General features: G+C 35.4%; 1 protein-coding gene across 8 annotated transcripts in view; it reads left to right on the forward strand.

The window, feature by feature from the left end:
* The window catches only part of LOC132431236 (putative RNA-binding protein Luc7-like 2), a 70361-nt gene that overhangs the window by 18259 nt on the left and 39726 nt on the right, over nt 1-12376 (forward strand). For 4 of the 8 annotated variants that reach the window (XM_060020975.1, XM_060020974.1, XM_060020980.1 and 1 more), the window contains 2 exons: nt 7810-7880; nt 9456-9550. In XM_060020975.1, coding sequence (XP_059876958.1) covers nt 7810-7880; nt 9456-9550 — 166 coding nt within the window. Of the gene's footprint in view, nt 1-2802; nt 5110-7809; nt 7881-9455; nt 9551-12376 lie in introns of those variants that run through there. The other 4 variants (XM_069541025.1, XM_060020976.1, XM_060020981.1 and 1 more) reach the window with 2 other exon arrangements.

Here is a 12376-nt window from a genome sequence, read left to right on the forward strand (position 1 = left end):
AGATGGGTAGCAAGAAGTCAAGGGCAAGTAGGTTCATGGATGGGGGTGAGGTTTAGTGAGGGTTTCAGTACCAGGTGGTTCATATCAACATTAAAGCTTGATGTTCCTAAGGGTTCAGGCAAGTTCGGGGTTGCAAAGATAGGCAGAGGGCTTAAAACAGTAAGTGTGGCCAAGACTAGATAAATGAAGCAGGTACTCCTCAAGAATGGAATTCCAGAAAGGTGCTTGAAATGTTAGTATATTCATTGAGGACACATAATTGATTGTATACCCAACTTAATAGTCAGTCTACTGAGAAGCTGTAGACTGTGAAGATGAGGAAAGTTAGAACATTTTGGGGAGAAAGAATGAGGGAGTGGGAGGGAGGGTAAGTTTATGACAGGAATCTTATGGATTCAGCACCTGCAAAAAAGTCATTCTGTTTCTTTTCAGTTTAAGATCTCATACACTAGCAGCTGCTGGGATAGAAATTAGAAGGCAAGGCCAAAATAGATCAGTTAATCAGTTTTGTAAGATTATTGAGGATAGAGAGAAAAATAGTTTGTAAAAACTCTGAAATTGGCTACAGCTTAGTGTTTTTGTTTTAACTGAGTAACTTATGACTGAAAAGTCAAAGCCATTAGAAAGTAACATGTAACTCAATCAGCTGAATAAATGTTATATTTTTCTATTTAACATGGCCTAGAGAAAGGAGTCTTCAAAACTTTTTTCTTAAAATACTCTTACTAGATACTGATCCTTATGTTCTAATTTAGTTGTGAACCATGTGCAATGATGTTGACCTCTGTGATTCAACATGAAAAGAATTTAACCAGCTGCCCTTGCTGAATCTTTTGTCATGTCTCCTGAATGCATGGTAAATTGTTTTTATTTTCTTGAGACCTCAGGTTTCTGCCGACATCAGTTTTCTCTTTCAGAGTTAAACTCTCCAAAGCTTTGCTTTTCAGTAGAATAGGTTGGATATTTATTGGATAGTATCTACAGTATATACACACCTTGCTGTTCAGCTGCTTCTATATTCTGTCCTACTACTAGGATATACCATATACCCTTTTCAGTTACTTGAGGGTGTGTTTTAGATCAGGGTTGGCACTATGGCCCACCTGCTCTTTGTAAATAAAGTTTTGTTGGAACACAATCATGCCCATTTGTGTATATATTGTCTATAGCTGCTTTGCCTTACAACAGCAGAGTTGGGTAGTTGCAACAGAGATATATAGCTGGTAAGCTTAAAATATTTGCTATCTGGCCCTTTAAGAAAAAGCTTTCTGACCATTGTTCTAGATCAGTGTTTATCAGAAATGTGGTGCCCAGATCATCAACCTTAGCATCACCTGGAAACTTGTTAGAAACACATATTCTTGGACGTACCACCCCAGGCCTACCAAATCAGAAGTTCTGGGGATGGGGGCCAGCAATTTGTGTTTTAAGAAGCCTTTCATGTGACCCTGATGCACATTAAAAGTTTGAGAAACTCTGTTCTGGATAAATGTTTCCCAAATGTAAATCACATATATCACCTGTACTATTTTTTACCCTGTTTTCTTTTTGTTTAATTTATGTCAACTCACTTTCTGAAAATTTAAGCTAATTTTAAAATGAAAGTTTATGTCACCAGAAAAATAAATACAATGAAAACAACATGGTGTTATGAGATAACTAGAGTCTGTTGTCACTTACCCTGTGCTAAAAATTAGAACTCATTAGCTGTATTAAGTACGTACTAAGCACCAAGTGGAAACTTTTTTCTTGCCTTAATCATGATAAATAATCACTAGTGATTGAGTGGTGTTTAAAATGTCATGTTGGTGAAATCATATAACATCTAAAATTATTTTTTGTCCAAATCCTGTACTTTAGGAAATACTGTATTAGTTGCTCATACGGAAGGAAAGCTGCTTGAACTGTATATACCTAAGCCACTGGGTAGAAATGACTTTTCCTTAGAAATAGACAGAAATACACACCCATGAGATGGAGAGATATAGAAGTCCCCAGAGAGGTCCATCTAGACTTCTAGGATGAAATTACGTATTTAGCTTCATCTTACCTTTCCATTAATGTTTTGGTCCACGGTGGTCAGTGATTCTGCAGGATTTCACCAACTTCTTCCACAGTGGGATTGTGAAAGGTGCTGGCTGTGAGAAAAGCTGATTATCAAAGAAAACCCCTGGACTAGAAACTGGGGGGAAGTGCTGTGATTCTGCATTATGGACCGGAACCAGCAAGGCATGCTTACTAGAAAAACAGTTGATTCACCTCAGATTTTAGAATTTTGAGAAATTCTGGTATGAAAATAAATCAAATGATTTAATTTGCCTCATAGTATTAGAGGGAGTACTTCCCCAGACATGGTGTTCTGATACTGGCCGATGTGTTTTCGGGTGTAGTAATTGATAGGACTAGAACCTGCATATCCCTAGGTTGTTGAGTTGCTTCACTTTTTTTCTTGCTTTCTTTTTCTTAGAGATTATGGACGTACTTGCTTCTGTTGTCGTTTGACTCTGCAATAAAGTAGTGACATAGGACTCTAATTCTCGAGGGACTGAAAGTCCAGTAGGGCGTGAAGATTGCACATGAACAGTTACGTTTATTTTTAAGTGATAAATTCTGTGATACTGATTGCATATAGGTGTCTAATTTTGAAAAAAGTTTTAAAAAACATAAAAGACCACCAAACACCTATAGGAGAACAAGTGTTATTTGTTCATTAAGTAAAGTGTTACAAATGAAGTCGCTCATGTTCTCCTTCACAGTTTCAGTCCTTTCCCCCAAAGGCAATTCTTGTGACTATGTCACGGTTTTCCTGCTCTGTTGTTTCAATAGTTGTAAGGCTCAGTCTCCTTCATGGTAATCTCTGTTTTTCATTTTAACTTCCTTTATCATTGAGTTGTCTGTTGCCTCTGTCCTTTGATATTCTTATTTATTTTTCCTTTTTATTTCTTCATTAGTTTTAGATTTGGGGAGGCTCTACTTAGCGTTTATAGCTATCACCAACTATGGAGAACTTGTCTCTAATAGACAAATCAGCCAATTACTTTTTCTTTGGTTCTTTTCAGCTATTTCCTAATAGCCAGAGAGAGCTTTCGTTACTTCTAATTTTGTGTATAAAAAGTTCTGCATGATAGAAGGCACCAGATATCCAGAGTAGGAGTATTATTGTATCAGAATTGCAGTTCTGCAAGTAAGTATCGAAATATGAAATTTAGCAGGCTGCAACTTTTTAATGACTGACTTCCCTTTATGACATATACCGTAAAACAAATTGTATATAATCCACTTTTAGGACTAAATTTGTGGGTAACTGTTTATTCAGGCTTTTCTAATGTGTGTCTTAAATCTAAGAGGAGGAATATGTTGATCTCCTAAAGCATATATCCCCCTGGAAGAAATGTGATGGCATTGAGCCCTGCCAGTGACCAAGATTCTGTGCTTGTATAATGAGGGAAGATAGGGTTGTGGCAGGGGTGGAATAGAGCCCTTGGAATGTAGCTACTTCAGTATTTCTTTCTGCACATTTCCTTCACCATTCTGTTAGCTCTTAAAGACCCTGAGCTTTCCGTCCTGTTACCAAGGCTGTTTCCCAGTCTCATTCCTTATAATTTTTTTATATGGATTTTCATAGACAAGTAGGCTGATAGATTTAAAAAATTATTTTAGCATTATTAATCTTTGGTCATATTCAGCAAGAATGAACTTGTTTTGGAAATTTCTTCTGCAGTGGGCATTGCATTTTTAAAATGTCGGGCTTGTCATGGTGATTATGGTGGGGGTGATATTGGTACCTATTTGTAATGATAAACCTGTAGGACCATATGAAAGAATTAAGAGGGATGGCCTTTCAGTACCATTATTTTTTGCATTTTCTGGGGGAAAGGAAAGCCTCTACTAATACTCAGTATGATTTTATAAGTTCTGTTAGAAAGAATGACTTGATATTACATTTGGAAGGGAGAATGCCTTAATTAGTTTTTCCCGCTGCCATCTTTGGCTGAGTATTTTTTCTTTCCTTTTGTAATAAATGTATTCCTGAAAAGTTTGACATGTATCGAGTCCTATTAAATGTTTCCAAAGCATCAGTAATCATATAATGTTAAGACATGGTAGTGAATCTTTTCATAAAATAAACCCTATACTTTGTACTATATAAATATACAATGAATTAAACTGTATTTATTATCAAGGTAACATGGAGTAATAAGAGTTTTTTCTTTTAAGGTTATTATAAAAGGGTTCTTATAGGTGAGCTTTAGGCTAAATTCTAAAGGAACAACAAAGGTAGGTGGGAGATGTTAGTGGATTTGGTGAGACTATTGGAGGAGTGTGTAAAAATGATCGAATTTGTTCTTTGCTATAATAGTTACAGTGAAGCAGTAGCTTTTATCTTGGTTCCACTTGAAGACATAGGGGTTTACTTGTCCATATGAAGACATGTGTTTTCTGTACAGGACAGGTCTCTTCCTGCTCTGTTACTAGACTAGAAATTGGTCTTTATATAGTTCCCACATTATTATGTGGAGTCCTAGCTTATGTTGTAGGTAATAAGAAGGTGGAACATTTGAAGATTTGAGGGCACAGGGAAATGAGAAGCTTTAGGCTTATTCACCTCTCTTTCTAGCTCTGGCTTTCCTTTCACTGAGAGGGCATGGAATTTATTTCAGAGGGAATGTGCCTGCCCTGTCCCAAGCCAACAGTGACACGTGGCCCCTAACAAGTATGCCTGTGGGGAGGGCTTTGGTTGTCACATTGGAGAATGTGGGAGAGCTTTTCCTCTTCTGGCCCCATTTATAAACTAGGATGCTTCCATTTGCTTTGTGTGCTGTTGAGTTTTCTCTTCTCTGTTTTCTCTAAGCTAAGCTCTTAGCTGATTCTGTACAAAAGAAATACTAGTTGTTTTTATAAATTGCTTGCCATTAATGCCTGATAAAATGCGGTAAAATAAGGATTCTGCATACCATTATATATGTCAAATATTACAAAGTTTAAGGTTCTTTTGAAATTACAATACTAAACTCAGTTCACTTTTGCTTAGCCTTCACAGTTGTTGATCACATAGCATGGTCATCCACTCACAGCTTAAAAAAATACAGGGAGCATCGGAGAGAATGGGTAAAGTAAAATTTTGATGTTTTTAAAATAGCACCTAAATCTATGAAAGTTGATTTGATTTATTGTTTGTATGGGTGGGAGAGGGTGGTTGGCGCTGGAAGGGAGGGGGTGGATATTGGGAAAATAGCATGCACCATGTAAAATGATGTCAGATACCATCTAGGCTAAGATTTTTAAGTGTTGCTACTACAGTTTAAGTCTGTTTCAGAAAGGGCAGGACCATAAAATGGCAGTGTTGGGATTTACAGTGGGTTTATCTTTCCCTCCCTATTGCTATTTTGAGAATAGCAATATTTGAGTAGTTTGGACAGAAGCCTTCTTTTTAGAGTGGGCTGTCCATATTCCCTGAGTAAAACTGCCTCAGTAGCACCTCATGCTCTGTTAACGTGACTGAAAGACCTTGAGAGGAATAATATTTATTCTAGTTTTTATTGTATACCTATGACTCAGGTGTTCTCAAATATAGGTTATGATTCATGAAACTCATGAAGAGGTTGAACAACAGAGGTTAAGAGAGTTGTTACTCTGAAGGTAGTTGCTTGGTAGAAAAAACATTAATAGAAATTTTGATGCTTCCATTCAGATGAAGAACACTTTTCCTTTCAAAGTTCTAAATCAAGTTTTTAATCTCAAATCTCATCATTATAGTTATGTACAAAGCCTAATTAATTAGTATTACGGAGGTCACAGAGAAGAGAGCCTGCCATGTTTTTATGGAGAGGGCATTTTGTTGTTGTGAACTCAAATAACTTGGTCTAACCTCCGCCCCATTATTTTTAAACTTTTTTCTTTGTTTACACATTTAAAATCTGGGTGCAGAAAAAATTAAATCAGATTTTACCCTAAAAATATTATTCTTGCCCCAGCTTTGCTATTCCCCTACATGAAGCCATTTGCCAAAGCCAGATACGACTTACTTATTGTTTCCCAAACCTTCCTGCCTCTATAAGCTTTGTCAAAGGTATTACCGCCAGTTTGGAATGCTCTTCTTTCCCCTTTCCTTTGGTCTAAGTCCTGTCTTTCCTTCAAATAATGGCTTCTACTCATTGCATGAAGCCTTCTCTAACCTCTTCAGTCCTTGGTGGTCATTCTAGTCTTAGAATTCCTGAAGTACTACTATTTGGTAGTATTTCATCCATTACAAACATTCATCTGGCACTTGGATCATGCTTCCTTTTGTATTACTTGTTACTGCATTTAAATATCCTGTTTCTCTAGGAAAATGAGGGGCTCCTTGAGGGTAGAGAGCTTGTCTTAAATGCCTCTTTGTAATCCCATTGCCTAGCACAGAGGATATGTTCAGTATTGGGCTTGATTCTATTATTTGGATCCAATATTAGTGTAACAGAGCAATTGTTCTTTTAACTTAGGTTATTTTTATAATGAATATATACCCAGAAAACCCAAAGATAAAGTACATTGAATTAATAAAGTAATTCCTTGTATTATAAGGAGATTTGGTTCATATTTGTTCCTTATTAATTATAGTTTCCCTCTCCCCCCTCCTTTGTTTTTTAGTGGGTGCTGTTTTACCTAGTTTCTTTTGAAAAACATGGTTTGGGCCAGATATATTGACAGTTTATATTACTAGTATTTTTGTTTTAAAATTCTTTGTTGGTTTAGCCAGATTATACTTTCATGGCTTAAGCCCAAATAAAATACATTTATTAAATACTGTATGGTAATATAGTCAAATTATTTTAAAATGTTAACCTTAAAGTCTCTCAAGTAAAATTTAAAAAATATCAATAAACATATTCAGTTGCTAGTACCTCTCAGGGTATTTCTGTATCTCAAATTATTAGGAATTTTATTATTTCATTGTTACAAAGATTTCTGTCCTGTACAGGCTGATATTTGATAGCTGTATTTATTGTGTTTGCTGCAGTTATCAAATGTTTATAGAGCAACCATTCGTATGTAGTGAGGAGTTATTTAAAAATACTTTTTGGCATTTATAGAAACTGACACTTAAAGGTCCTCAGGGATGATTTTGCTTAATTCATATTTGGAATTGTTCTCATTTTATCTGATAGCAGTGTCTTCAAGGCACATATGTCTTAATATTAGATTTATGTCGTGATTTCAGAGGAAATGTTTGACTAGTAAAACTTCAGAGAATCTTGATTTTAGTCAAAGGCCTGGCTTGTCATATTCTTGAGCCATTAGTTTGACAAAGCACTGAAACAATACTGCTGTTGCATTACTGAAAAACTTAGAAACTTGTAGCAGGGAGACTTCTAGATACGTAAGTTTTTTTTTTCTTCAAAAATTTGTATTATCTTTAAATTTCTTAGCATAATTTGGGTACATGCGAGAAAGCAAAAAGCCTCTAATAAAGCATTGCCATTCTGGTGTGAGCTCATCAGAGTACCATTCTGACATGAGCTTAAGGCCCTCACCAAAGTCTTGATGAAATATACTTTATAAAAAAACATTTTTCAAAACCCCAGTTTGCCCAAGGACCACTTTACAGAGCTCCAGCCTTGGACTTTTACCTGTGATCAGTCATATTCTTCTCTAGGGTTACACTTGTTAAGTCAATATTTTAGAACAAAACAACCCTGATTTTGTTCACTTTTGTTTTCATATACAAGAATCTTTACAGTCAACATGTACTTCTAGATGCTATATTGAAATTGCTGGCAGAGTCTATTCTATACAGACTGAACAATCTGGCCCCTTGTTTTATTTGTAAAGGTTCAATGTATCTATGCCTGCCTACTTCAGTCTGCAAGGGAGTGTCAGAAAGGCCCCGCATTCGCCGAGCCGTGAGTTATCACTAACTTTTCAGATGTGTTAATGAATGTGGAACAAAAGCAGTTGTGTTTAAAAGGAAAAAAGGACCATCAAAATAACCTTTATTATAGTAGCAGGCGTGAACACTAAATTAATTATTCCAAATTGTGGTGTCAAAAATAACCTACTTTAACTAGAGACTAGCCTCTAGAAAACCTATTGTTGAACTGCTCTGAAGCTATCATTTTAGCTATAAATTACTATTCTTAAAATTTTATAAACCTGGTTGTAAATGAATATGTTCTTTAAGTTTTTTTAACCAAATTAAAACAATTTGAACAAAATCTTACCCCGCCTAAAAATGATAGTGTTTAGTTGACTTTGAGTTAAGCTCTTCAAAATAAGACCATGTGAAAGGGGTAAAGTTTTAACCTTTTTTGTTATTCACATGTGAAAAACAAATTAATTTAGATAATTGAATCACTTCCTAGATGAAAGTTTTTAGTTCAGTGGTGTTTAAAGTCTATTTTGGTACCAACAGTTCTCGCTTCAGTAATTCACCAGTAGGTTTTCATTCATCAATGAGGATATCAGTTTAAGGCTAAAAATAAAACACGTTCATTTCCTAGGGCTTATCATTTTACTTAGAGGAAATGTCCTTAAGAGTCCCCCCACCCCCCAAAGGGATTCTAAGCAAAAAAAATGTAACTAACATCTATATTTTGTTAATATAGTTACCTTTCTTTTTCTTAGATTCTTTAAAGTTTTCAGTAGATAGGCATATTTGATTAGGTTGGGTGCTTCTGTTGCTCAGGAGGTGTATTATGTTAAATGAAGACAGAATGAATTTAAATGTACCCGGTTTGGCCATATATAGCACAGACTACATAAAACTTGGAGGTGTGGGACCTTTGGAGGCATTAAAGTTAACATTTCATTTAGGCAGTATGCCTTTGTTTGACTGGTGTGTAAGTCCTTCTTCCAGGTTTGTACGCTCTTAAACACGTTATTCTACCCTCTCTAACTCCTCCCAGCAGCAAAAGGGAGACACTTCAGCTGGAACAAAATAGTGGAAGAAATGGCGTCTGGGGTTCAGTGGGGATTCGCAGTGTGTATGCAATGTTTGCAAGATTACTTTTTATGTTTTTCAATTAATGTAAATAATTAAAATATAAATCAGTGCTTAGTGTCAAGTAGGGAACATTGTATACCAGTAGAAATTCTCCTAGTGGGTCTGCTGCAAGTCACTTAACACCTCTTGGGGCCTCAGTTTCCTCATCTGCAGTATGAAGGAGTTGGACTCGATAATCTTTAAGGTCCATTCCTGCTCTACATGCTATGCTTTTCTGAAGTACTCTGTTTAACAGAATGCATTGCTTTCCCACTTTGACTATTTGAATTACATGTGCAGTACACATACTGCAACTGCATGTTGTCTAAAATAGTTTTTCTGTAGGATATTATATAAAAACTAACCCCTCTTGAGCTGATTTATAAATGTGTGTGTGTATAGCCACACATACAAAGCTAGTGATGGTAGGGCTCTCAGAAAACAAATATTTTCCAGTTGTCTAACCTTGAATGTTATTAACTTTCCTCTATTACAGGAGATACTACTCGTCAACGAATCAAATTCAGTGATGACAGAGTATGCAAGAGTCACCTTCTGAATTGTTGCCCCCATGATGTCCTGTCTGGAACTGTACGTGTTTATTAAATCTTTTGTTTTGTTATTGGTATACTACGAAAACAAACTATTTGATAAAGTCTTAATTTCGTGTCACATTATTATTCAGTGATTTTTTTTTTTTAAACACTTGTTAGCGCAGCAATTTGCATCCCTTATATTCAGGTTGATAATTTAGATCTGCAATAATTGAATTCCTCACAAAAATGATTGCTGAGTTTTACTTTATAATTTTTTCCATTCTTCAGAGCAAGCTTTTAAAAAGCATTTCTTATTTGAAACATAGAGGCAGTTATTATACAGCAGTTGCACTTTTAGTTCAGAAATAATATAGATGATTTTTTTGTTGTTGTTGGTACGCGGGCCTCTCGCTGTTGTGGCCTCTGCCGTTGCGGAGCACAGACTCCAGACGCGCAGGCTCAGCGGCCATGGGTCACGGGCCCAGCCGCTCCGCGGCATGTAGGATCTTCCCAGACCGGGGCACGAACCCGTGTCCCTTGCATCGGCAGGCGGACTCTCAACCACTGCGCCACCAGGGAAGCCCTGTAAATGATTTTTTAAATTGTTTACTTCACTGTTGAGCAGAGTAGACTTTCATCCAAAACAGTATAAATTTTTATTAAGATTTGTGCACATTTGAATGTGGAAATCATTGTGGGGAAAATATACTGGTAAATACTTAAATTTACACAATTTGTGAGTATTGTTGTCGGTTAAAATTCACGTATATTGCTTACTCCTAATGATGTAAAGCTCACTTAATTTAAGTTCTATATCTAGTGATGTTGGTTAATCTGAGAGCATCATTTTAATTTGGTAGATAAATCACATGATGATGGACCTATTTAAATGGGACAGAGGATTTGATTCCCTGGCTTTTGGATTTGATTGAAATGATAACTCACTTTCAAGAGCTTCCATTCACAAGGATAGCAGAGGAGGGCTGGTAGGGCCTAAACATTTAGCTGACTTTGTTATTTGTCTGAAATGAAGAAAAGATTTCAAACTTCCATTTGCAGAAGCAATGAGTTCCCTTAATTAAAGTTGTCTAAATTAGTGGTTTCTTCTTCTTCTTTTTTTTTTTGGCCGTACCATGTGGCATGTGGGATCTTAGTTCCCTAACCAGGCATGGAACCCGTGCACCCTGAAGTGGAAGCTCAGAGTCTTAAAGAGTGGTTTCTTCCTGATAGGAGGAGTTAAATACCCCAAATACATAAGTATCAAGGCATTTTTGATCAAAAACACCACTTTTTCCAATAGTAAAGACCGTCGAAACTATATTATGTTAAAAGGAATAGAAGAGCTAACATTTAAAAAATATGTAATACTTAAATTTTTTTAAGTATAATATTGAAAGGGAAGACATCCAGTTTCTGAGCACTTGAATTAGGACTGTGACAGATAATTAACCCTCATATCTGCTCTTTAGAATTTCCATAATTAAAGTATTTTGTACTCTGCTATAATACAGTTGAAATCTATAATATTAGTAATTATCTGTAGTATTATTTGATTCTTCACATTTATTATTAAATTTAACATTTAATGATATTTAAGGCTAAATTGTCACTTCAAATGAATTTTGAGGATAAGATTAATTGATAAAATGGCAGAATTTAAATTTTTAGTACTTTAAAACCAGCCATAGCAAGACTTTGACATATTATTATATTCTTCAGGTATGGCATTAATAATAATGAAAAAAATCTGACATCACAATTGTACTTTTACATTTTATAATGTATACAGTGCAGTCACATTCATTTATTTTTCAAAATAATTCTGTTGGGTGTATGTTCCATAGTTAGCCTTAATGACAGTAAAGTGATTTATTCAAAATTATTTAGTTGTATTGATTTAAGGTAAAACTGGAACCAAATCGAAATTTTCTGAGCTGTAGTTTTATTCAACATGTTTTCTACTCTGTAGGTAATACTTAATCCTTCATCAAGTTAAATAAAAAGGATTAGTGTTGGTCTTGGGCTTTCTTTCTTATAAAATTCTTGCTGGATTTGTAAGAAGCACATTTTTTCAAATTTTAATATCTCTGAAATATGCATCTTAAAATTGATGATAGAAGAACACTATTTTAATTTGTAACATTTTTCTTATAGTACAGAATTTAATGATGAGGCTTAAAATTGATGGTGTCTTGGATCACATGAAAAACAGTTAAGGAAAGCCCTTGGAAAGGCACTTGCCAGGGAAACACTGTATGAGAAATATCTCCTTTTTGTCATCTTAATAGGCAAGAGATTGTCATATGTAAGGATGGGGTTAAGTGGTTGTGAACCTCTTAAGCAGAGTTTTAAGGGCTGGCTCTAGGACTTTGTAAGAGTCCAAGGTTGTCACAGTGTGATGTCCTTGAGAACTTGAAATCATCCACAGAGTGACTTTCTCATGATTCTTATTACTAAAAAGGGCTATTTATAACAGTTTATCCTATGTACAAATGGTTTGTAATTACAGAGCTCAGACTTCTTTAGCATCCAGTCTCTGTAGAACACACGCTGTTTTGGCACGGAATCTAATAGTTCACACTTCCGTGTGTTGAAGATGCTTGTTTATTTATTTATTTTTGACGTTAGATCAAGGATGAAAAGAACTAAATTGTAACTTTTTATAATGCTTTTTCTTTGTTATGTAACTGAAGGTTGCCCTTTAGTTTTCCAGACCTTGTTCCTCAGATCTGTCACTTCCAGCAGAATATGACTCATCAATATTCTGGATTATTTAGCAGAATAATACACAGAAATATATTCTTTGCCTTATTATTATTATAAAAAGGTTGAACTTTATACTGAGCACTTGGAGATGAAGAGTACCGTTTCTAAAAATATA

The sequence above is a fragment of the Delphinus delphis genome, chromosome 9, assembly GCF_949987515.2.
Source record: "Delphinus delphis chromosome 9, mDelDel1.2, whole genome shotgun sequence".
NCBI classification, from domain to species: Eukaryota; Metazoa; Chordata; class Mammalia; order Artiodactyla; family Delphinidae; genus Delphinus; species Delphinus delphis.